The sequence below is a fragment of the Chamaea fasciata genome, unplaced genomic scaffold (assembly GCF_029207755.1).
Source record: "Chamaea fasciata isolate MVZ Bird 193981 ecotype frontalis unplaced genomic scaffold, bChaFas1.0.hap1 SCAF_7, whole genome shotgun sequence".
Classification (NCBI taxonomy): domain Eukaryota; kingdom Metazoa; phylum Chordata; class Aves; order Passeriformes; family Sylviidae; genus Chamaea; species Chamaea fasciata.
This window is the reverse complement of record NW_027094092.1, coordinates 60,775,953-60,801,319: the sequence shown is the minus strand read 5'-3', so window position 1 is coordinate 60,801,319 and position 25,367 is coordinate 60,775,953. Positions and strand designations below refer to the sequence as shown.

The window sequence follows — 25,367 nt, the reverse complement described above, 5'->3', positions numbered from 1 at the left end:
GGGAAAGAGAGAATCTGTTTGGGCATTGAGGAAACTGCCGCCTAACGAGCGCACAGTGATGGGGAGAGGCCACACTCACAATTACGACCTCAGAGAGACACTTAATTACTGAATAATTAGCAGTTACTGGGGTTTCTTAGCTCAGAGAGGATTGTGAGAATAATTCCGAGGCCTTCCAAGTGGTTTTCCAAAGTGGGAAGCAGCAAACTGATTGTGCAAAGGTGGAGCTGAGGATGGGAAACTCTCTGCTCCCAAAAACCTTGGACACTGTGGGCCCTGTGAAGCTGGGCTGAGGCAGCTCAAGGAATGAGCCTGTTGGATGGGAATGTGCTTTCCAGGAGGGATTTTTCCAAGCAGGAGGAGAGGATTCTGTTAATCCTTCTCAGACATGGACAGTGGGGAATATTCACATGCACCAAGCCCAGTGCGGCTCCTGACAAGTCACTGGCACCTCTGGGAGTTTCAGTCCAGGAAGAATTATTTCCTGTGAAATTCAGGAGTTTTCTGTAGGGGAAAAAAAAAAAAAAGCAAAAAAAAAAAAGGCAAAAAAAAAAAAAAGCATTCATGTATGGATAGAGTTCCTGGAATGAAATCCTGAGCCACAGAGAAATAATTATGTCTTGACTTTTATTTTTTTTTTAATGCTGATGCTCAGAAAACTGCTCTGAGTGGAATTCTAGATGCCAACTTTCCCAAAAGGATGAAGCCAGGAAACAGCTCACTCTAGCTGGAAAACTCATGAAATTCACAGACATTCGGTATTTTTGTACCAGTTGTGGTTGTGTGGTGATGTGACCACAAAATCCCCTTCACCTTAGCAAAACCACCTAGAAAAAAATTACCCAGGACCAGTTTTCTTCCTGCAGCACTACAAGTCCCTGGCTGGGACTTTTTGGGACAGCCTGGTTTCACCTTGGGCTTTAGGACGATGACTTCATGTCTCCTGCCTCACATGATCGCACTCAGGAAAGCTCTCTGCATAATCTCTTGGCATTTCAGAAATGCAGGAGCTGTAAATGAGGTCAGGGCTCTGATGCTGTACCTGATCCAGGGACTGCAGAGCTTGGAATCATCACCTGGCCAAGCCTCTGCTCTCTTCGAGTGGTCCTTCAAAAGGTCAGCCCCAGGTGGGCAAGTGCTGGGCTCCTGCAGCTCCTTCATCTGGTTTGGTGTTCAGCTTATCCTCAGGACATGTAAAGGTGCTAAAAAATAGAGAAAAAAAAATTAAATAAAATAAGGACAAATAGAACTGCTTCAATTTGTTCCAATTTAAAATATAAATGAATCAACATTCTGGAAAATGAAACCCAGCAAGTCAGTTTGTGTGCAATTTTTTTAAAGTGGTTTTGAGCACTTACAGAATGGAGTTAGTTTGTAGAATTTGTTCATTCATCCCTGTGGCTTTAGCTTTGGGGACAACATTGAGGCATTTGAGTGTTTGAGGATTTTTATTTTTATTTTCAGCTCAAAAGAAAGCAAAGCCCAGAGGGAGCTGAGTCTTTCCATTTCCACTCCTACCTGCAGCGTCTGATTTTATGAGGCACAGACATCATCAAGAAAAGAGGATTTCTTGATGACACAGGCTTCTCTTCTTTCATCATCCTTCATCCTGTAACAAAACCCCACAGCTCTGTGGATAGGAGAATTTATCCCAGAATGGTTTAGGTTGGAAACACCTCAAAATCCACCTTGTTCCAAGCCCCTTCCACTAGACCAGGTTAAGATTTTTGTAATTTTCCCTCTGTCAAGCAATTATCTGGGCTTGTACTTCTTCCTGTGCATCACTAGTGCTCACTCTAAATGGACAATTCTTTTCATGAAACTTAAAGACTCTTTGGTGGTATTTTTGTAGCCCCAACCCTGACCAATTTGTTGTTGTGTGTTGGTGGGAAGGTTTAAACTGACCAGAAAAACCCCTTTGCCTCAGGAAAACAACCTAAACCACGAGTTCATGGATAAGGCAAAAGCCTTGAAAGGTGATGGGGTGTCCCCAGCAGGAAATACAGATAATTTCTAACCAAAAAGGATTTTCTTCCTTCACTCCTTCCCTTTAGAAGCAGCCTCAACTCTGCCTCTGTGTGGCAGCACTGAAAAAGAACATGGAAAAAAGAATGAAAGATGTGTTTCTTTCTTAAGGCCACTTGGTTATTAACTCTCTTTATCCTGCCATGAACCTTGAAAGATGAGGCAGATATTTCTCCTGTCAGCCTGGGAGGACTGAGAGGAACAGGCTGGAGGAAGATGCCTCCAAGATAAGGTTAAGGCTTTCTTGTTCTCAAAACTTTACAAAGAAACAAGACAATGTCAATGCGATGCTAAAAACGGAGATAAAAGTAATTCAGAGCAGTCATTACACTTGAAATAGTTCCTGGAACCAAGCAGGGGAGGTATGAAGTCATAATTTTCAGGGTCTTTCAAGCTGTTCCCATAGGGAGCTCGGTGTGCCTTTAAAGAAATCTTTTTATTCACAGTGGTAGATTTATTTACACATGGTTACACAACACGTTTTTATGCATTTATTCCTCAGCGTATCTCAAATTATCAGGGATAATCACAGAAATCACAGAACTGTTTAGGTTGGAAAAAGACCTTCAGGGTCATTGAGTCCAACTGTTACCCAGAGACAGCTCTTTGCATTTCACCTGATTGCTGATGCAGAATGGAATATTCATGGATTATCAATAACAAATTTCAAAAATTCAATTATGCCTAAAACAGCAGTCAGCAGAGTGCTGCAAGCAGTGATTTATTCCTGACTGCTGAATCAATGAATAACGAGTCCTTAATAATGCCTGTTCTCCTACAGACAGGAACATACACGTTGTACTATAGAAAAGTTGGCAAAATAAGAGAAAATAATAAAAAAACCCACCCAAATGCTGATTTATTATTTTTTTCCTGCACTGCTCAATGGCTGCCAAGGCTCTGAACTGTGGGATATGAAATTATGGCAAAGGGACGGGCAAAGGAATTATCCAGGCAGGAAAGGGAAGGTGACATTATCACAGGAGCTGGGGAAAAAAAATTGTGTTAAAGAAAGTACGTGCATATGGAAAAAGAGGTTCCTTCCCTGGAAAGGCTTCAAGTGGTGAGAGACAGGAGTGAGTTGATGTGGGATTTGTCTGCTTGTTAACATTGACCCTCTCCCTGACTTCTGCCTGAGAATGAAGCCCTCAGGTGCTGTCACTTTCAGCCATAAGTAAAGATCACACAATTATGGAATGGCTTTGGTTGGAAGGGGCCTTAAAACCCATCCAGTTCCACTCCCTACCACGGGCAGGGACAATTCCCACCATCCCAGGTTGCTCCAAGCCCCAGTGTCCAACCTGGCCTTGGACACTTCCAGGGATCCAGGAGCAGCCACAGCTTCTGCGGGCAGCAGCAGGGGGAAGCTGTGGCTGCCCTTATCCCAGACCCACAGGCTGGATGGAGAAGGGACTGAGAGCAGCCCTGTGCAGAAAGATCGGGCGTGATGGTTAATTAAAAACTCAACGTGAGCCAGCAGCAGCGTGTGCTCCCAGCCCAGAAACCTCTAAATTTGGGAAGGACACAGAGGGGAGGGAGAATGTGCAGAGAACGGAGCTGGGGAAGGGTCTGGAGCACCAGGAAAGGCTGAGGGAGCTGGGAAAGCTCCCTCCATTTTTTTGGGAATGGGAAAAGGGGCTGAGCCTGGAGAAAAGGAGGCTCAGGGGGGACCTGGTGGCTCTGCACAGCTCCCTGCCAGGAGGGGACGGCCAGGGGGGAATTTGGGCTCTGCTCCCAGGGAACAGGGACAGGAGGAGAGGGACCGGCCTTCAGTTGAGCCAGAGAGGGTTTAGGTTGGATGCGAGGAAGAATTTGTTCGCAGGGAGGGTTGTCAAGCGTTAGGAGGGGTTGATCAGGGAATGGTGGAATCCCCATGCCAGGATGTGGCACTCAGTGCTCCGGGCTGGGTGACAAGGTGGGGATCATCGGGCACAGCTTGGACTCAGTCACCTCGGAGACCTTTCCCAACCTCAACGATTCTGCGCTAAGCAGTAATGGCTGCAAATTGAACGAAGGGAAATTCAGGATATAGGGAAGAAACCCTTCCCAGTGAGGGCGGTGAGGCCCTTGCACAACTTGCCCAACCAGCCGTGGCTGCCTCACCCCTGAGATCGCCCGAAGCCAGGCCGGACGAGGCTCGCAGCGCCCTGCTCAAGGCGTGCCTTCCCTATAGCAGGGGGCGGAAAAAGCCGGGATTTAAAATCCCTCCCAAGCGCAGCCATTCCCGCATTCCCCGATCCCGCCTCCCCGCGCTGCCCTGAGGGCGGGCCCGGCCGTGACGCGGCGGGGAGGCGGAAAAAGGCGGGCCAAGATGGCGGCGCCGCTGAGGGCTCCGCTCTGCGCGCTGCTCTGCCTGGCGCTGGCGGCCGCCGCCCGGGGCAAGCCCAGCCCCGTCAAGGTGCTGTCGGACGGAATGTGGCGAGAGCTGCTGCAGGACGAGTGGATGGTGGAGTTGTGAGTGGGGGAACGGCGCGCTGGGGCTGCCGCAGAGGGTGGGTGGGTGGGGGGGGGGGATGTTGTGTGTTTGTGTGGGGTGCGCGGTGACGGCGGCTGTGCTGCTCCCACAGCTACGCGCCCTGGTGTCCCGCCTGCGAGAACCTGCAGCCCGAGTGGGAGAAGTTCGCCGAGTGGGGAGAGGACCTGGGGGTGAACGTGGCCAAAGTGGATGTGACGGAGCAGCCGGGTGAGAGGGGCTGGGATGGGCTCCTGAATCCCCCCCCACCCCGGGATTCGGGGAGCTGAGGGGGTTTGGGGGTGCTCATCTCCGGCCTGTGCCTGTGGGACACAAACGGAATTAATAAGGGTGATAAAAGTGTTTCACTCGTCTCTACCAAACGCACGTTGCTGGGTGACTTAAACGCCCTAATCTTGCTTAATGGAATGCCAGAATGTTTTGGTTGGGAGGGACCTTGAAGATCATCCCCTAGCACAACTTCCACTATCCCAGGTTTCTCCAAGCCTTGTCCAACCTGCACTTGAACATTTCCAGGGATCCAGGGGCAGCCACAGCTTCTCCGGGAATCTTTGCCAAGTTTCACACAGGAACCTCCAGCTCTCCTCGCAGGGAGGAGACTGTCAGATAGTAGATAAATAGAATAGAATAAATAAAATGGATAGACTCTAAGAGATAAAAGGAATTAGAGGTTTTTCTCCAGAGCATGATTTCAAGGAGATTTCTGGCCATGCTTTTTAAGCAAAACCCAAAGTTTCAGCCTTGCCATTCCAGTCTCTCCTTTGGTTGGTGGAAGGGAGTGCAAACAATCTGCTCTCCCTCTGCTGAAACTCTTTTGTCCGTGTGGGATTTGTAAACCTGTAAACCTTTGCCATGCTGATCTCTTCTCCAGAGTCACTTTTGAAACTTGCCTCACCTGGATTATTTTCTTCGGGGTTTCTGGAGGCTGCAGATCATGTGTGCAAAGGAAAGCTGAAGAGCTACGGCCAAGACAGTCCAATAGAGCAGTTGTCCCTGGATATCTCCTTTTCCCCATGGATAAACTTCATTGCTCTTGGCCCAGTGACTTTTTTTTTTTTAGTGTGTGCTGCTTTGACGTGCACGAGGTTGTGTTGGATTGCATTGAATGGTTGATACCTCTGCCTGCCGCTGTGTTTTGGGGTGTTAAAACATTTCTTGCCTCTCTTTTTTTTTTTTTTCCCCCATAAAAATACTCTAAGAATAACTTTTCTTACAGGGTTAAGTGGACGATTTATCATCACAGCCCTCCCTACCATCTATCAGTAAGTATGCAGGGCAGCAGGGGTTTTTTTTGGGGTGAGAGTGAGCATTTTTTCCCCCTCTTTTTTGGGACAAATCAATGAGATTTGTTATGCTCTTTAAGAATAGGAGCTGCTTTTCACTGGCACAGCCACTGTCTCACCCACTGTGACCTTGTGCTGCTGGATGATTTCTTTTCCTTTCCCTTCAGGCCTTATTTATCCTGCCTTTTCATGGGTGTTTCTGTTTTGCAATCCTTTCTGGGTTGATCTTCAGTGCAGGTGTGTGGCAAGGGCTTTAGGAAGATCATTATCTTTTTTTTTTCTCTATGGGATCACAGCCTAAAGCTAGCCAAGGTATTCGTGGAGGCAGTGTTCTGGAAATAACTTGGAGTCAGTCCAGGTGTTTGGAAAATATTTTTTGGAGGCAATGTCAGCTAAAAAATAAAACTCTGAAAAAGTGAATTTGTAAAAATTGACCAAGTGATGGGAGGGGAATTGTTGGATGGAAAGAAATCCTGCACTTGGTGCTTGGGTCATATAAAATAAAGGATTTTGGTGGTGGTGGTGTTGTTTTACAGCTGCAAAGACGGAGAGTTCAGGAGATACCAGGGAGCCAGGACTAAAGCTGCCTTCATTAATTTCATCAGTGACGAGGAATGGAAATCCATTGAACCTGTGTCCTCCTGGTTTGGTCCTTCCTCTTTCCTGTAAGTTTTGGGTTGTTTTTTTTTTTTTAAGAATTTACTGTCAGATGTCCTGAGGCGTGTCCTGCTCCCAGCTCTGTGTGGGCAGGAGCTGTGTGAACGTGGTGGGTGGGTGTTCTAATTCTTCCTCAGCTGTGGGAGGGTTGTCACCATAGCAGAGGTGACCTGAGCATTGTCACCATAGCAGAGATGTCCCCAGCAAGATTTACTTTTGTTCCTGGTTTGCTGCATTGTTTCCTAAGCTCTTGTAGGTTTAGGAAACAAAAAACTCTTTTAGTTTTTTTTTTTTTTTTTTTTTTTTTGCTGACCCTTGAAGTTGTTTGGTTTCCGTGGCACTGAGGTGGTTCTGCCCAGCTAAATCCTGGGAAGTTTCTTCCGCTCTCTGGAGGGGAATACAAGGAAATCGCAGAGGGATTCTCCATCAGGAGCTGACAGGAAAAAGGGGAAGGGGTTCAAACTGCCAGAAGGGAAATTGAGGTTTGGTATATGGAACGAATTCCTGGCTGTGAGGGTGGTTCTCTTACAAAGTATTATCCCACACCAAGGAATGTGTGAAACTGGGTATGAAATTAGCATTACCAAGTTCTCTATTATTTTCTCTATTCAGACACTTAAGTGTCTGAAGATCTCTCAGCTTTTAAAATCTGATTTTATTTTAATAGCTTAATTTTTTTGTTTTAATACAAATTTTTTTTTTGTTTTAATACAACCTCCTGTGCTTCTTTCTTAATATCTTGGTTGGAGTTCCAGCTGGCTTCTCACAGACCATTGGTCCAGATAGAACAGAAAAGTAACTTGAAATTCACATGTCAGCAGGTCCAAGTTGTAAAAATTTGGGAATTTATAACTGAGCTTGTTTCCCACAGGTTTGAGGGTGATTTTAAAGTGTTCTCAGTTCCTCTTCTCTGTTTTTTTTTTTCAGGATGAGCAGCATGTCGGCGTTGTTCAAGTTGTCCATGTGGATCAGGGTATTTGCTTCCATCTCCACTTCATTTTATCCTCAGTGTGAAATTCAGCTCTTGCTGAAATGATTCTCCTGTCTTGCATTCCAGCATGGCCATGGCTATTTAACAGAAAACCTTGGAATACCAGTCTGGGGCTCCTATGCTGTGTTTGGATTGGCAACTCTGTTCTTAGGAATGGTCCTGGGGCTTGTAAGTGAAGTCCTTGGGGCTGGTTACACTCGTGCTGCCTCCACCTCGGTTTTGGGATGGGGTTTTGGGGTACCCTGAGCTGGAACACAGGGATGGGGGAGCAGGATGGAGCCCCCATAATCCAGGGGGAGAGGGTCCCACCAAGTGTGGGGTTGGATGGGTGTAAATTTGCCTTAAAAAATCTTTTCCAGCCTAAACGATTCCAACGTTTGGGAGTTTCACCTTGGGTTGCTTTGGTTTCAGATGATGGTGTTCCTGGCAGACTGCATCTGCCCCTCCAAAAGGCAAAGGCCACCACAGCTCCAGCCTCAGTCAAGTAAGCCCACTGCAAACTTCTCATTCAGTGAAGCTGTTTGGTAAAATCCCATTTATAGAAAATGTTAAAGAAATCCTGGTGTCTGCAGGATGTGAGTGTAGAACTTTACGTTTGGAATTGATGCCTCGCCCTTAGGGTTTGTAGTGGGTTGGGATTTTCTATTTAGTAAAGCTGGGGTATTTTTAAAACTGGTTTTAGGGATACAAAAAATTTTGAGAGCATTTTCATACCTGCAAGACATGAAATTACACATGGGCAGGGAGGAAAAATTGACTGGAGATCTCAGTGTTGCTGTGCTTGGCCGTGATGTTAAAAAAAAAAGTGGATTTTAATTTTACTTGGGAATGGTATTTATTTGTGCATTTTTCCTTTCTCCTTGAGGGAAACAAGGGCCAGAGTCAGCTCATCTGCTGAAGAACAGGTATGAAGAGCAAGAGGCAGATGAGGGAGATGTCTCAGATGATGAAGCAGAGAGTAAGGAGGGGAGCAAGAGAGACTCATCACCCAGTGGTGTGCGGCAGCGCCCAGTGCCCAGCGCTGCTCCCCTGGAGAAATCTTAGCTACTTTTGCATCAGGATTAGTGCTTGCCTCGGCCACTCAAAAGGGAGATCAATGTCAAATCCTTCAGCTTGAAGAGAAGAATGACTCCTGGCTTGGTAATGTTGCTGCATTTCGTGAATTCGGAGGGAATAATAATAATTATTAAAAAAATTTTTAAAAGAAAAAAAAAAAGCATCAGGTATTCCAAAGGAAAACTTGCTGTTGCAAATGGCTGGAACTTCTCATGTCTGTGTGCAGAGAAGTGCCAAGGAATAGTTGCTGTGGCTTCTGGAATGATTTGTTCCTTAGGGATTATTTGGAAGAGAATGTAAACCAGAGTCATTCTTGCATTAGGGAGCATTAGCAAGGAAAATGCACTCACCTGGTTGTTGGTGGAACCTCCCAAAAGGCTTCCCTGTTCTTATACTGTTCTTCAGTATAAATCTTTCTAGCTGTGCCCTGAAGAAATGCTGAGGGGAAAAAGTTCCTTTAGTTATGGAACTAAAATTCCTTTAGTTTAGGCTTTTTACATGACAGAAACTGCTTTTTGCTCTGACAATGAGTGCTACAAACCCCTCCCAACCTTTCTTCCATACAAAGAGCTGATGGAACTTAGCACAAGCACTCTGCAGTGGGATCCTCTGGCTGACCAGAAACCTGCTGCTTGCATCGATTTCTTCCACAAAAGGCTGTAGAAAACTCTGTGAGCTTCTTGGCAAAGTAGTTTTTTTTCTCTAGGAACAAGTGACAAGCAGCACCTTGAAGTCTTGCCTGTCCCTGTGACTCCACGTGGGAATAGTTTACACAGCAGGGTTCTCTGTGCAAATCCTCTCCATTCCTCCTCCTGGATGCCAGCAGGACTCTGCTTGTTTTTAATCCATCATTTCTGAGTCAAATCTTGCTGCAAATCCCTGCAGGCTCTACCTGGCCTGAAGTTAAAATAACTCCTTTTCTATTTCTTTTACACAACCATTTTTTCTTTTTAATATCCCTGTTTTCACAAAACCATTTTGGAACATTAAAGCTGATTTTTTTTTTTTTCTTAAAGAAAACAGTTTACTCTTGTCTGTATGCTGTTTGTTTTCACTCTGTATAGAAATAAAAATAATGCACATGCCCATTGGACCAGTGTTGTAAAGAGTTTTCCATATTCCTTTAATTAAATCCCAAAGTTTTTGCAACTGAAGGATGAGCCTAATACTGAGCACGTTTAGATGGGTTTTTTTTTACAAGCCTCTTTATGATTTTTTTGTTTGTTTGTTTAGCTTTATGGGTTTTTAGCTTTTATTTGTAGTTATTTAGGGGTTTTTTAGTGTTTAATTTTTATTTGTAGTTTTTTTGTGATTTTTTTTTTTTAATTCTTCATCTGACTTCTTCCCTCTTTTTTTCTTTTCTCTTGATTGGTGCTCTGGAATAACTTGACTTCAGTGCTGTATTTTAGAAAGATAAACTGTTTGAAAGGGTCTTTTTGGCTAAAATCTGAGTGTCCCTGTCCTTTTTTCAAGATAAAACCTCTCCTGGTGTTGGAATGAAGACCACTGTGTGCCAGAATTGCCTTTAAGGTGTTGGTTTTGTGGAATTGCCTTAAATTCTCTAAAAGTTTCCATCTCTTAGCTTTTGTCACTCATAAATAAAGCAATAAATAAATACTGAGGAGTAGTAGCAGCACTGTCTTTGATCAGTGATTTTTTTTTTCAGTTCGGAGAGGGCTTGAGAAGACAGAAATATTGTTGCTGGTAGGAAGAAGTGTTGAATTGTTTTAAAAGCTGAACTCTACTCACTCCACTTGGGATACATTTAAATGTAGCTTTTCTAAGTGCAGAGGTTTCTAATTTTTTCAGTTACAACCAAACTTGGTGCAATATAGAGAGGACACCCTGCTGACTTCTGGCTAACTTTTCATTAAAAAAAAACAAACCCACCCAACCTTTCCTTTGTTGTGTTGGACTTGTGGGCTCCTTCTTGAAGAATTCCAGCATTAATTCACTTTTTTTTTCCTCTGCCTGCTGCTCACTTCTCCCTGCCTTAGGCACAGAACCAAATCCCAAACCTGCCTCGTAGGGGAGACTGTTCCCAGCTGGAATCCAGCCCCTGTGTGTAACTCCTGCTTGGATTTTCCACAGGCAGCCTCTGCTAATCTCACCCTTCATATTTTGCATAATATTCTGGTTTTGTCCTGTGAATATTTAAGTTCCTTGATTTTTATTTTTTTTTGTTTAAAATTTCTATTCCAAAGATGTTTACTGAGGCTGAGTGGTGTAAGGTGAGTGTCCTTTGTGTGTCTTGATGTTGCTTGAATATCAATTTTGTAAAAAGCCAGACTGCCCTTTCCATATCACCTGGACCAGGCCTGTTTCATTCCAGAAAGAATTAATGACCTGTAACATTAATTTTGTTTTTCCAAGTAAAAAAAATAACCACCAGCTTTGGATTCCTGTGTTTGTGTCATTTTTTGGTCAGGTTCTTGCTGCTTAGTGATGAAACAGCTGCTTTCATGCATAAAAATGGTAACCCTGAAGCTAAAAAATGTGGGGTTTTTTTTTTTGAAAAGTCATGTTTGAATAATAATTCAAGGTAAAGCTGCACTGAGGGATTTTTGGGTACCTCATTTTGGTAGATGCTTCCAATGGTTTGGGAAGGAGCTTTCATTTGTGCTAGGCTTAGCCAGAAATGGTAATAAAATGTGGGTTTGTGTAGCAAAAAAAAGAAAAAAAGGCTGGAGTTGACAAATGATGTTTAAAAATTTTTTTTTTGGTGACTGTTCTCTGTGGTTGTGTAAAACGTGTGTGAGGAGAGTCAGAGCTGCAGCTGGGCCCCTCCCCTGGCCCTCCCACAACCCCAGCAGCCACAGGGATCAACACTGGGGGATTAATCTTGGAGTGGGAAGCTTAATTCCAATTTGTGGCAGCTCTGAAGTGAAAGAGGCTTCCTGGGGAGGAGACAAACCCAGGCAAGGAATGCTCAGAGCGCTGCTGAGTTACAACCAGCCCAGTGCCTGGTGCCTGCTCCTTCTCTTTCCACCATCTCTGCCCTTGGGAATGGCTGTGGAAGAACTGGGAGCTCTGAATGTGTGGAATTTTCTGGAAAAGTGCAATAATGCTCTTAGCTTCTCCCCAACAGGGGTAAAGAATTGAGAATCCCACTCAGGGGATGCTCATACAAACCTCACCCCCCTCGTCTTCCACTCGGTGTGTTACATCCAACAGGAAATAACAGCAGAAGGAAAAAAAAAAAAAAAACCCAACAAGGGAAAAATCAAACTGAAGTATTTTTAGATATTAAAATGGTTTTAATTAATCAGTGATTACATTTGTGATAATGGTTGGGGAAGGAGAAATTTCAGTGCTCATCGCTGGTTTAGAAACACCAAATGTAATCTCAATTTTAAGGTTTATTTGCTTTGAAAAGGGGGAATTGTGTCTCCTGCAGGTGTCTTGTTCTTGGAGTTCTTGGTCTGACCTGGACAACATCACCTTTGGCCCTTCCCTGAGTTTATTCCATGGCTGATTCCCCACAGCTTTTATTTACCTTCCGAACTCCCTACCTGGATTAACCCAGTGACTTTCTAGAAGAGATTCTGCCTGAACCTGCCCTTTCCCCTCACTTTTCCCTGCTTGAAACTTCCCAGCCACAAATTTCACTTTGCTTTAGCGTTGCTGACAGAAATTCCCTTTCACTGCAAGGCAGATCCTAAAGGACAACTTTTAGGCCCTTGGAATTCTGCCTGCCCCAGGTGGGTTCCCAAAAACCAGGAGGAAACCTGGGCAGGAGTGGTTGGGGTGGATGTGGCTGATGTGTGAGTGATGTCCTTGAGGTGAGGGTTCTGAAATCCCTGTGAACATCAGAGTGGGGAAAAAGCACCAGTGAAATCTGTGTGTCTCTAAAAGGTTTTTTGGGTTTTTTTTTCTAAATTAAATTACGTCTCCATCAAGGAGTTTTAAATGTGCAAAATGAGAAACCATCAATGCAAGGTCACTATTAAAGATAATATTTTTCTCAGCTGTGCTTTTCCTTCCAGAGTCTTTCTGTTTTGCTGAGCCTGAGCCTCAATGCCCTCATTTCCCCCTTTGTGTGACTGCTGGTTCCTCAGGAAGATTCTCTCTGAATTTTCCTTTAAATTCCTTGGCAGGTGGGTGTCTCAAGAATCAAGGAAAAGGTGTGTTTGGAGTAAAGATTTCTGGGATAAATGGTTCTCCAAGGATAAACAGCCATTTCTCCCTCTTCCTCCTTTTCTCATGCCCTTGTCAAATATTTGGGAAGTATTTGAAGTGTGGTCTTATACCTCCTTTCCTCCTTTCCTCCTTTCCTCCTTTCCTCCTTTCCTCCTTTCCTCCTTTCCTCCTTTCCTCCTTTCCTCCTTTCCTCCTTTCCTCCTTTCCTCCTTTCCTCCTTTCCTCCTTTCCTCCTTTCCTCCTTTCCTCCTTTCCTCCTTTCCTCCCACAATAACTGAAATTAAACCCTCCGTATTCCACAGGTTTTCTTGTGGGCTCTGTGTGTTCCCAGGGTCGGGAATGACACCCCGTGTGCCCACCTTAGGACAGCCCATGTGCTTGTCTCCAGAATTCCCAAAGTTTTTGAGGTGCTGTTGTGGGCAGCGCTGCCGCAACTCGAGAGCCGATCAATGAAATCCCTGCGTGAGGAGGAATTAAAGCCGAACATTCCCGGAATCTCTGTTGTTCCGGGTGTGATCCCGGTGTTTTTAGCTCGGTCAGGCTGATGGGTGTGGTGACAACCTGCTGAGGGAGCTGTCAGGTTGATGCATCACTTGTCAGAGCGCTCAGCGAGGGTGATCCATCATTTCCCCGATCCATCCTTTTCCTGATCGCTGGGGATCCCCTCCGCCTGGCATCTGAGCTTTCCCTGGAGTTTTCCGCCTGTTTTCTTAAGCAGGACAGGCAACAACAAACCCTGCCAGGAGCTGCTGGCCCCGGGGGAAGAGTTGTTTGTTCGGCTGCTCCGCTGGAATTCCGCAGCCAGAACTAAAACTCCAACCACCGTGGGGTGGTGTAGTGAGACCTCGCTGGGAGGAGAGAGGCTGCCAGCACAGAAACACGAGAAAGGAACCTTTTAAATCAGCGTTTTTGTAAGATTTCCTGATTGAAATCCCTCCTTGTGGTCGCTGAAAAATGCCTCATTCGACTCCTGCACGCCGAGGAAAGGGAGAAGCCGGGCGGAGCCTGGGGAAATTGGGGCTGGATCTGGCTGCAGGTCAGGGTGGGGAATGTGCAGGTGGGGCTCGTCTTCCTGCCTCGGGAGGAGCTCCGGGACATCACTCTTTGCTTTTTTGTTTAGGATAATTAGGAGTTTAGGATAATTAGGACTAATAGTTGATGCTCCTCACGCTGCTCCAAACAGATCTGCTCCAGCCTGGGTGTGCTTGAATAGACTTTTATATTTTTAAAGTATTTTTTAAAGGGTTTTGGAGCACATTTCCTGAAGGGCTGCTCCAACTTGGCCTCCAGAGAGTTGTGGAAGAGGTGAGGCCAGAAAAGGAAGAGAAAGGAACCATCCGACCACGTGGTGGCAACGTGGAGATGCTACAGAAGGATTGCTTGGATTGCTGTGCTTCCCTGAAGGAATTTTCGCTTCTGCCGAGACACCTGAAGTTAATTCATGGTCTTAAAAGAGGGTGGTAAAAGGAGGAAATGTAAATATTTTCAGCTGTGTCACCTGACCCTGTGGATGCGGCATGGACCAAACAAATGGAAGAAGCAGTTTTTTGGGGAGGGAGTGGTGAGACCTTTCTGAATGAAAGGATGTCAGGAAATGAATAAGGCTGAGCCAGAGGAAGTGCAGTGGGAAGGCACCTGGCAGTGGGATGGGGTTTGGCTGAGGTAACAACAGCACAGGGAAATCTCCAACTCCTGCACTGGGCTTTCCACAGATGGGTTTAGTTTGTGGAGATTGAGATCATCACTTGGATTTCCAGGCCTGGGAGTGAACAAAGAGACATTGGCAGGCTGAGGAGAGACTTTACGGCTCTCCACAAGGCCCTGACAGGAGGGGGCAGCCAGGTGGGATTCAGGCTCTGCTCCCAGGGAACTGGGACAGGATGAGAGAAAACAGCCTCAAGTCATGCCAGAGGAGGTTCAGGTTGGACATCAGGAAGAGTTTCTTCATGGAAAGGATGGCCAAGTGTGGGAAATCACGGCATAGAAATTCTCAGAACCTCGTACATGCAGGCCCAAATACAGCAGAGAATACAGGGTTTGACCTGAGACCTTGGAAAAGGCTTCCAAATTTAGAGACCATAAGCAAGAATGTGGATTTGTAGTTTAGATAGAAACATATTAAGCCAGGTCGTGGAGAGTTTAAAGGTTTTGGAGTTAAGATATAGAAGTAATTATAAAGGTAAAAAGAAGTTTTAGGGGTGTAGTTTGTGTGTCCCTATGGCTGGATAAAAAAAGTGCACATTGTGGCAGGAAGTGTGATAGAGTTTAATTAGCTATTGGTGTGAAAATTAAAACAATCTCTGTGGCAGTAGATTACTGGCTAATAAACCTTTAAAACCCCTTTGTAACGTGTGGTCTTGTGACCACTGGCCACGAACTCCTGGTGCATGCAGTGGAGACCTTCTCACCCTTCATGAGACTCTAGAAGAAGAGCAATAAATCGTGTTTTAAGGTTTCTCCCAGTGGTCCCATCTCTCTTAAAATCCCGATAGTCAAGCATTGGAACTGCCCAGGGTGTTGGGGGAGTCCCCATCTCTGGAGGGATTTAAAAGCCTCGTGGATGTGGCACTTGGGGACAGAGGTCAGTGGTGGCCTTAGAGGGCTTTTCCAACCTCAACCATTCCACGATTCCGTGGAAGCTGTCCAGAGCACACTGTCTCCCATGGCAGGTCATCCTCAAAACCCGTTGGGATTTCCCTTGCCCAGCTCTGCCCTGCTCCTTCCGACTTTTCCCCACTGAGTATCGTGCTACACCAGGAAGGGGAAGCTTGGCAAGGCAGCAGGCTGCTGCTGCTGGCTCTGTGGGGCAGGAGGTGGGAGAATTCCAGGGCAGGAGCAGCGTTTTGGCTGCTCCAGGGAGAACTGGGCTGCTCTGCTGGAATTCTGTGGCTGTGCAGCGCTCGGAGGGGGAAGAAAGGCTCTGGAATGGGCAGGTGGTGAGCAGAGCCCAATCCTGCCCCGGGGCTCTGCCTGCGCTGCAGCTGCAGCTCTCTGGATTTTCTGCCCCGTGAATGAACATAAAAAAACCCCAGTTTTCTCCTCGGGGCAGCACGTCAGGGATTTTTTTTCTTCCCCTCCGTTTGCTGCGGCGCCAGGAGCCAAATCCGCCGGGTGCCCACGCCTGTCGTGCGTGTCCCGGCGGGATCCCCGCCGGAGCTGCCAGCAGGGCTGGGCTCTGCTGCTGGATGTCCTGGGGTGGGGGACACACAACCACCTGATGCCACCTGGCCTGTGCCACGTGACAGGTGTGATCCGTGGGGATGTGCCCACCTCGGGCCTGGAAGTGCCGCTGCTGAAAAAAATGGGGCAGACTGGCAAGTAAATGGAACGTGGGAGCACAGGGAATAATCCTGCCCTGGAAGGAGAATATGGGAAGGTACTTCCTCGGTACTTCGGTTTGGTGTTCAGCCTGGAGAAGGGAAGGAAACTTAAAACCCTTCCAGTGCCTAAAGGAGCCCCAAGAGAGCTGGAGATCGACTTGGACAAGGCATGGAGGGAGAGGATGAGGGAGAATGACTTTAAGCTGGAAAACGGTAGATTTAGGCTGGATATTGGGAAGGAATTCTTGGCTCTGAGGGTGGGGAGACACTGGCACAGAGTGCTCAGAGAAGCTGTGGCTGCCCCTGGATCCTTGGAAGTGTCCAAGGCCGGGTTGGATGGGGCTTGGAGCAACCTGGGCTAGTGGAAGGTGTCCCAGGTGGGACTGGAGGTTTTTTAAGGTCCCTTCCAATCCCAAAACTTCTACGACCTTGTGAAATCCCTCACTGCTGAGTTTCGAGATAAGACTTTCTCCACGGTGTCTTCAGCACGAATTAACTATTGATTATCTGTTGGCTCCAGTAACTGGGAATAGGCAGAACAATGCCCCAAACCAGTTCAGTGCTGCTTCCCAGAACAAACAGGAGGACATGGAGCTGGACTCGGTGACTGTCCTTCCAACTCAGGGCACTCTGTGATTCTCTTCTGTGATTCTGTGACATTTTTAGGAGATCTTTCCAGACCCCCATGAGCTGCAGGAGGAGCTTGCTGGCCCCTGCACACAGAGCAGCTCCAGATCCTGCTTCACCCAGGAGCAACAACAGCAGCTGAGGCAGAGACACAGAATCCTGTTTTGGAGATTTCCCATTTCTGGTATCATTAACCCTCCACTGGCCTCTGGGTTATTTTCCCAGCTGGGCTGATTAATCATTCCCTGTCCCTCTTGGCCATCTCCTCAATCCCTTCAATCCCAACATGTATTTCTATTTATCAAGCCTTTCCCCTGGATTTTTTTTTTTTTTTTTTTTTGCCTGGCTGGGTTTGCAGAAGTGGTTTATTTACAAATCAGCCCAGAATTGGCTCCAAGTGATGCGGGTGTTGGTTGAAGGAAAGCTGATTTTTGACAAAGTCAGCACAAGAACGGGAACAGATGGGAACGTTGATGAATTTGATTTTGCTAAATGTTGTCCTCCTGCAAATCAGCTTGCTTTTCCCTATTAGCATGAGAAGCAGCAAAAAAAAAAAAAAAAAAAAAAAAAAAGATTTGATTTCTCTAAACATTTCCTCTTAATGATCTACCTCTCCAGCTTAGAGATGTATGTGGCTGCTTATCAGCAGAGCAGCTGAATTCCTTCCACCAAGAATCGACTGCGATTTCGAGGTGATTTCTGGCACTTCTCCCTCCCTGGGGTGAGAGCTGTGCTTAGGAGGGGTGGTTGCTGTTTTGAAGTGGTATCAGTTCAGGGGTTTATATGCGCTTAGTTGATTTAAACGAGCGATTTAAATTATTTTTCAAAATTTGATTTTGATTTTTGAAGGCACATTTTGGAAGTGCTGCCAGCCCCAGGTGTCACTGGTGCAATCCATATCTGTATCCAGCATCCACAGAGCTGCAGCCCGGTGGCCTTTGTGTGCAGGAGGGGCAGGAGAAGGTGGGAGAAGCCCAGAGGCAAATAATTTCCAAAGCTTTGGTCTGAAATCAGCACACAGAGCATCGGGCATCAAGTGCTGCAGCACTCACAACGTGCTGCCTCCATCCCCTGCCAAGAGCCCGCAGGAAAACCTGGCACAATTCCACACAGGGAGCAGCCCTGGCACAGCCCCAGGGGCTGCCCCAGCTCTGTCTTTCCCTCACTACCTCCCCACAGAGTAAATAAATCCTGAAGAATCTTCCTCCAGCCTTCCTTCATCCTGGCATGTGGCAGAGCTGCTGTCCTCCCTCACACCTCCCGCCCAGTGTGACCATCCAGAAAAGCTCAATTATCCCAAAATGCTGAAAGCACCATGAGGTGCCCTCACCTCCCTCCCAGCCAGGAATTCCTTCCCAACCTCCCATCCATCCCTGCCCTCTGGCAGTGGGAAGCCATCCCCTGTGTCCTGTCCCTCCATCCCTTGTCCTCAGTCCCTCTCCAGCTCTCCTGGAGCCCCTTTAGGCCCTGCCAGTGGCTCTGAGCTCTCCCTGGAGCCTTCTCCTCTCCAGGTGAACACTCCCAGCTCTCCCAGCCTGGCTCCAGAGCAGAGGGGCTCCAGCCCTCGCAGCATCTCCATGGCCCCTCCTGGACTCATTTTTATATTGGGACGCCCAGATCTGCCTTTCCTCTCAGCCCAGGGGCTAAAAGCTTGAAGACTTGATTTTTATTCTCCTTTTCTCTCTTCTCCTGAAGCTGCACAGCTCTGATTGATTCATCCCATTGGTCACACTGGGTTTAGCCTTATCCATTAGCTTGGAGCTGCTGTCATCTCCTGCAGTGCATTGGGAACTGCAGCATCTCCTTCTGGATTAGCCTGCCCGACCGTGGCCGAGCCCAGCGATAAATGGAGGCTCGAGATAAGCTGCTGGAGCCAACTTCCTGCTGGGCACTTTAATTTCTTATGAGTTTCTTCCTAACATCCAGTTAAATCCATCTTCCTTTGGCTTAAGGACGTTCCCCCTTGTCCTGTCGCTTCAGGCCCCTGCTCAATGTCTCTCTCCAGGTCTCTTAGAGCCCCTTGTAGGAGAGATGAAATCCATGATTTTGGGTTTTGTTTCTTCAGCTTTCCCCATGTGTGCTGGTGGCACTGGCCTTCTCCAAACTTCAGTATTTCTGCCTTGCTCAAACCTTGCTCTCTCATTCTGGAGAGCATCCTGCTGTCCCGCAGGGTGATGGGACACAGGGAATGGCTTCCCACTGCCAGAGGGCCAGGATGGATGGGATACTGGAAGGAATTCTTGGCTGTGAGGGTGGGGAAGTCCTGGCACAGGTTTCCCAGAGAAGCTGTGACTGCCCCTGGAAATGTTCCAGGCCGGGTTGGATGGGGTTTGGAGCAGCCTGAGATAGTGGAAGGTGTCTCTGCCCATGGCAGAGGGTGAAATGGGATGGGATTTAAGGTCCCTTCCCACCCAAACCACTCCTGGGATTCTGTGATTTGTGATGCAATACATTGAAACGTGCAGGTAAGGAGAGAAATGGGAGGCATTTCTTCCATGTGCCAACAAATCTCTGGGAGACAGATCCACCTGGCTGGATCAAAGAGCACTCCAGGGCTGCTTGGCTTGGCTCCCTGACAGGATCCTCCAGAGCAAAGCCAGCCTGGAAGATGAAAGGTTCAGTCAGTGGTTGCACAGATGTCTCGGACACCCGAGACGGTTCAGCCAAGCTGTGGCTTTGGAACTTCCCAGCGACAACTGGAAAGGGGGAGATCATCTTTCCTCTCCCAGCCGGTGCCTGATTTAGTCAGGGGTGACACTTGTGCGTCCTCAGAGCCGTAAATCTCCCTGATGGTGGAACTTTGACAGCGGTGGGAGGCTGGCGGTGCCGAGGTCGTATCGCGTGTCCCGATGATCCCGATGCTTATCCCTCCGCTGGGAAATGAGCCATTTGTGCCGTGCATGGTGTGGGACAAATGAATCCAATGAAATGGTGCCGTTTCAATCCCCAGCTCTGTGCACCACACTTGTTATCCTGTGGGAGGTAAATGGGAACAGCCACGAGCCTGTCCTTCTAGCGAGGGAGTCTTGATCAAGGCTTCAGCGTGCGCTCTGTATTCACAGGCAGTTCCATGTCTGCTTTTCTCCTTTAATCACCTCATTGTATTGGATTTTCCAGATGAAGAGTCCCCTTTTTAATGAGCTTCTCCTCCAAGACTGAAATACAGAGCTTCATTATCTCCCCTTTAATTTATTTATTTCAACGCCACGGGCTCGCAGCCTTTCCGTGGAGCTGCTCCCCTCCACGGGAGGCTGGAAGGAGAAGATTCCAGAGGATGTGACTCATTTGTGGTGTGCTCTGCTTTGCTGAGAGCATCAGCAAATATCCGAGGAGCCGGGATCGCTCCCGGCTGCTCGTGCAGTCGGGAACGAGCCCGAGTGTGGCTGCATGGTGAATTATTGATAAGGGAATAATAGCAGCTGGAGATAATCTCTCCCATGGAATATAGGGAATAAATCTTCTCTGCTGTACAGGGAGTTAAGTCTTTCAGTGAGAAGAATGAGAATAATGGTGGCAGGAGGTTTTTCTTGAGCGGAGAGCGTGGAAGGAGCCCCCGGGAACTGCGTGGAGTACTGCAGGGAAGGGGTTTGGCTCTGAGAGGGAGGATTTCACCCACAGACCCCAGTCTTGATTTGGGAACTTCTGCTTAGCTGAGAGCTGTGGGTCTTCCAGGAGGAACAAGTCATGGAAACTGGGAATCAAACAGGCATCCCAGTACCTGCCAGGGCAGGTGGAGAGGAGTGGATCACATCAGTTGGAGAGGATCATTTTTTGATGTTACCTGCACCGTGGCAGGGGCAGCTCCTGGGACTGTCCCTCCTCCAGGACACAGCTGGGGAGGAGATGACACAGCTCCAGCCTGGGATGGGAGCAGGCATCAACCACAGGCAGGAGGGAGGATGGGTGCACTGGGATGTGGATGGGGAAGAGGCACAGCAGGGTCAATTCCTGCTCCAGTGAGTCTGCTTCCAGCTTTTCCATGCCAGAAAGTTTTGTCCTGACAGCACCTCCTGGTTATCCTTTTACACCAGGCTGCCCTCTCCATCCGTGGCACTGACGGTGGCACAGGATGGACAGCTGGGACACCTGGACACGGCCGGGTTATTTACAGCCAAATACCCCAAATTAAAATCTTCAGTGGCACCCAGAAGTGTCTGACCCCCTTCGGGAGGGTTGCAGTGGCGTGGTGGGGCTGCAATAATCCCTCAGGGCCTGAAAACCCAGCAGCCAGGCTGTGCTCTGCCCTAGAGCTCCATATGGAGATGGGGACGTGGATGCAGCCTCCTCAAATCCCAGCCTTTGTTTTCTTGTCCGATGCTGAACATGAGGAACCCAACCCTGAGGTTGGAGGGATAAATTCCCTCTGCTCCCTCTGCTGCGGAGCAGATGGCCCAGCAGCGCAGCTGGGCTGGCTCTGCAAACACCATCAGCTTGGTACAAATCACATCTTGGGGACAGATGGTCCTTGCACCAACAGGGTCTGCCCAGCCTTGCCCGACCTGTGTGCTTCCTGCAAACAGATTCCTCTGCTCATCCCGGATCCCCACGTCAGCCCACAGCGGATCTGGAGCTCCAGTGACAGAGCCTCAAGGCATTTCTCTCATCCCTTATGGGGTGTGGTGGGGTTTTCCCTTCTCCCTGCTGTCTTGGGTTGCAATGCAAGATGTATTTGATTCCCGTTGGTTGAAAAGGTGTTTTTCTTTATCTCATAACTCCGGGGGGATCTTCTGTTAATGGGCAGCTGTTAAACCAGGTGGGGCCGTGTTCTTTATCCCTTCCAGGACCCATCCTCCCTCCAGGGGATATCTGCTGTCCATGGGCCATCCAGGCTCACTGCAGGGCTGATACAATCCCATCATCCCATGGGGAGAGGCTCCACCCAGGGGGAGGAGCCCAGCATTCCCACCTGGATCAAAGCTGGCATTCAGAACAGCAGCACGGCCTGTGTGCACTGGATTCCCAGAGGGAGAGCGGACCCATCCCAGCACCACTGGAGCCTTCTCCAGGATCATCTCTGCTCCAGCAGAACCACATCTGTCACTGCAGGAGGACTGGGTTGGGCTGACACCAACACCCTGACCAACAGCGGGTCAGCTCCTGTCCTGACTCTGACAATGTTTTTCTTTCTTTGTTTGCTTTTTTGTACTATTACATTTTTAATATTCCTAGTAAAGAACTGTTGTTCCTATTCCAACATCTTTGCCTGAAAGCCCTTTAATTTCAAAATGATAATAATTCAGAGGGAGAGGGTTTACATTTTCCATTCCAAGAGAAGCTCTGGCTTTTCCCTGGCAGACACCTGTCTTTCCAGCTAAGACACTTGCCATGCTCAGTGAACCTCTTTGGGAGGAAAACCTATCAAAACCAGTGGATGCCCTTCCATTATTTGATTTGGAAGGAAAACCAGCACCCTGCACTGCAGGGATGACCCCCAGCAGCGCAGCTCTGCCCTGGCTGCCCCGACACCACACGCCTGGATTTCTAACAGCTCAAAGGAGCCACTCAAATGGGTCAGTGGACTCCTCTCTGATCCTTCTGGGAAGAGCAGAGTTTGTATTTCAGTTAAATCCTGGCGAGATGAGCCCCAGCAGCAGCACAGACCAAAGGGCTGCGGTGTCCCATTGGAGGGTTCAGAGGACAGGGGACAATTCCCCCTCCCCATTTTTTTGTGGGGCTGGAGGCAAAGCACCAGTGCTGGGACACTGCCTGGCCCACCAGACATATCCCTCTGCCAGGGAAGAGCAGTGCAAGGAATTCTTCCCTGTGTCGGAGCTGAGGCCCTGGAACAGGATGCCCAGAGAAGCTGTGGCTGCCCCTGGATCCCTGGAAGTGTCCAAGGCCAGGCTGGACAGGGCTTGGAGCAGCCTGGGACAGTGGAAGGTGTCCCTGCCCATGGCAGGGGGTGGAATAGGATGAGCTTCAAGGCCCATTCCAACCCAAACCATTCCATGATTCCCGTGGCAGCCCTTCAGCACTGGGGACTGACAGGGCCCCTCCAGCCTCTGCTGCCAGCTCTGTGTTTTCCCAAATCTCTGGCTGGGCGAGTTTTGGGCACCAGCCTTAGTGGTGCATGGCTGGAAGGGACGCCGAAGAAGTTTCCCAGTCCCAGGGATGTCATTTCAGGGGTTGTGGTTTGGCTGAGCCGCCGTGGAGAGCCACATCTGGGCTGTATTTCTGGGAATCTATAGAGCTGAGCTCTGTGTTCTCACTCAATTACAGTGGGACACTTGTCAGCAATTTCTTGTTTTTATTTCCTGTGACTTTCCAAACTTGGTTGTTTAAAAAAAAAAAAAATAGGCAGGAGGAAAAAAAAACCACTCCAAAACAAAACCCAAAACAACAAAAACCCCAAAGCACATGACATGGGTTGGAAGTTCACCAGGAATGGACTTCTTCTGGGCAGGAATGACTCCACTTCTGCCGGAGCAGTGTGTGCAGGGAGAAGAAGCTGCCCAGAGAGCTCCTTGATGAGCCTGTCAGTGTTCCATGGAATCACAGAGTGGTTTGGAATTGGATTGGAAGGGACCTTAGAAACCATCTCATTCCACTTTCCACGAGACCAGGTGTCTCCAAGCCCCATCCAACGTGGCCTGGAATATTTCCAGGGGTGTTTAAGAGGCACAGTTCCCTCAATAATTAACTTCTGGTCAGCCCTGAGGTGATCGAGCTGTTGGACTTGGTAATTGTGACAGGTCCCTTCCAACTGAGATATTCCAGCCCATTGCTGCTGTGGGTGAGAGATGCTCAGAGCCCTGGTTTTGGACAGAGTCCAGGAGCACCTCCAGACCCTCCAGAGGAAAAAATTGCTCCAGAGTGATGCAAAATCCACCCCCACAATACCCTGGATCCTGCATCCCCCTCCTGCTGTGGGCACTGGAGGTGGAACAATCCCAAAACGAAGGACTTCTTCCAGTAATTGCTGCCTGAAAACACATAATTAATTCTGATCGATTGAGATGGGAACTTTAAATTGATTTAATGGCAGGTGGAAAAGAAGAATGTCCAAGGGTTGCCAATTTCTGCAGTTTCACTTCCCTGATATACGTAGGAGCTTTGGAATAATCACATTTGTCATTAGCACTGTCAGTTCAGCTAATACATTAAACCAGACTTGTGCTGAATTGCTTTATTTTAAAATTTATTTTATTCATGGGACCAAAGCCATCACGCTTTGGAAATTTCCTTGTTTCGGAAAGAAAGTGGGGAATCACGGAATCATTAAAGCTGGAGAAGACCTTTAAGAGCATCGAGCAGCAGGATGAACCAGCAGAGGCTGACAGCTTCTGTCTCTTATCTCCTCGTCACCTTTTCCCACCTGCTTGTAGGTGTGGCATTACCAGACCTCGTGGATGTCAGAGCAGGGATTGTCCCTGCTGCTGGGCCTTGATTCCCCCCAGATCCCACACTTGTTGTGGCACTGTTGGAGTGAGCGCTGCAGAGTCACGGAGCCTGGCTCTCGACAGCTCATTTTCTTTGTCTCTTGGATCCAGCCCCGTTTATCAACGGAAGATCGGGATCACTTGGCTCCAGCGGGGAGGAAATCCCTCCTGGCCCGCAATCCTTGGCAGCAGGTTGGCAGAGTGGGCAGCTTCCAGCCCTCCTCCCATGGCTTGGCTTCACTGCAGTCCCTCCTTCGCTGGGAAGCTCTTGTCCAGATGGTGCTGGAGCCAAAACATCCGTGTTCCCTGATTTCCAGGGCTTTTCCCAGGCACCGGCGCAAACGTGCCTCCTGCTGAAACCTCTCGGGTGTCTCTTCTGTGTTTGTTCTGGGATGAGCGTCCCCAGTGCAGACCTGGATCCATGACCCTGCTCCTCAGGAACCCAAAATGTTTCCCAGCCCCTCAGAGCAGGTGCTGGGAGCATTTGGGAAGGCAGGTGAGGGCAGACCTTGCTGGGAAGGAAACTGCTGCTGGAACAACATCCAGGAGTTTTCCTCCAGGTGATGCTACTCAAGGTCACCTTGGGTTGGTCAAAGCCACTGGAGTTGATTAGTCTGGAGAAAAGGAGGCTCAGGGGGGACCTTTTCATTCTCCACAGCTCCTTGACAGGAGGGAGGAGCAAGGTCAGGCTCTGCTCCCAGAGAACAGGGACAGGACGAGAGAAAAAAGTATTAAGCGATACCAAGGAAAGTCGAGATTGGGTATTGGGAAAAATTTCTTCACGGAAAGGGTTGTCCAGCCCTGCCCCAGCTGCTCAGGGCAGTGGTGGAGTCCCCATCCCTGGGGGGATTTAAAAGTTGTGTGGATGTGGCGTTTGGGGACATGGGACAGTGCTGGCCTTGGCAGTGCTGGGGGATGGTGGGACTCAACAATCTTCAAGTGCTTTCCCAGCCTAAACAATTCCATGGTTCCACGAGAGGCTCCGTCCTGCCAGCTGCTGGGAGCTAATGGCTGCTGCTCTCTCCTTCTTCTTGGGACAGCTACAAATCAGCCCATCCCAACTTCATTCCCAAGTTTTTTGTGTTCCTTGGAGCACCATCACCAACAGAACCGGCTGTCCAAAGCTGGGCTCTGCCAGGAGCTCATCCTGGTGTTCCCAGTGATGCCTTAAGTTTGAGCTTTCATATTTTCAGATTCTGTGCTGCTGAGGGGTGCAGCTCTGAGCTCACAATCAGTGTCACTCAGCTCTGCACACAGCAGGGACACAAAAATCCTTCTCCTGCTGCACACCAAGGACAACTTTCAGGTACAGCTGAAGGGAGGAACGAGCAGGACGGGACCACACAACCTGAAGCTGTAATTAGACAATTAAACCCCAATATGCAAATGGACCAAAACTTATAAAAGTGTGAGACC

The 25,367-nt window shown here is 48.3% G+C and overlaps 1 protein-coding gene across 1 annotated transcript; it reads left to right on the top strand.

Moving 5' to 3' along the window:
* Window positions 1-4,282: 4,282 nt before the first annotated feature.
* Window positions 4,283-9,578, top strand: TMX1 (thioredoxin related transmembrane protein 1). Its single transcript, XM_066189146.1, has 8 exons — window positions 4,283-4,479; window positions 4,593-4,708; window positions 5,715-5,760; window positions 6,318-6,446; window positions 7,366-7,411; window positions 7,496-7,597; window positions 7,841-7,913; window positions 8,295-9,578. Exons 1-8 carry the CDS (start codon window positions 4,337-4,339, stop codon window positions 8,471-8,473), a joined length of 834 nt encoding a protein of 277 aa, XP_066045243.1. The 5' UTR covers window positions 4,283-4,336; the 3' UTR covers window positions 8,474-9,578.
* The last annotated feature ends 15,789 nt before the right edge of the window (window positions 9,579-25,367 follow it).

Coding starts and splice junctions, on each gene's coding strand:
- TMX1 (XM_066189146.1), top strand. CDS start 4,337: ATGGCGGCGCCGCTGAGGGCTCCGCTCTGCGCGCTGCTCTGCCTGGCG. Junction 5,761..6,317: donor GCCCTCCCTACCATCTATCA/GTAAGTATGCAG, acceptor GTTGTTTTACAG/CTGCAAAGACGGAGAGTTCA. Junction 7,914..8,294: donor ACAGCTCCAGCCTCAGTCAA/GTAAGCCCACTG, acceptor TTTCTCCTTGAG/GGAAACAAGGGCCAGAGTCA.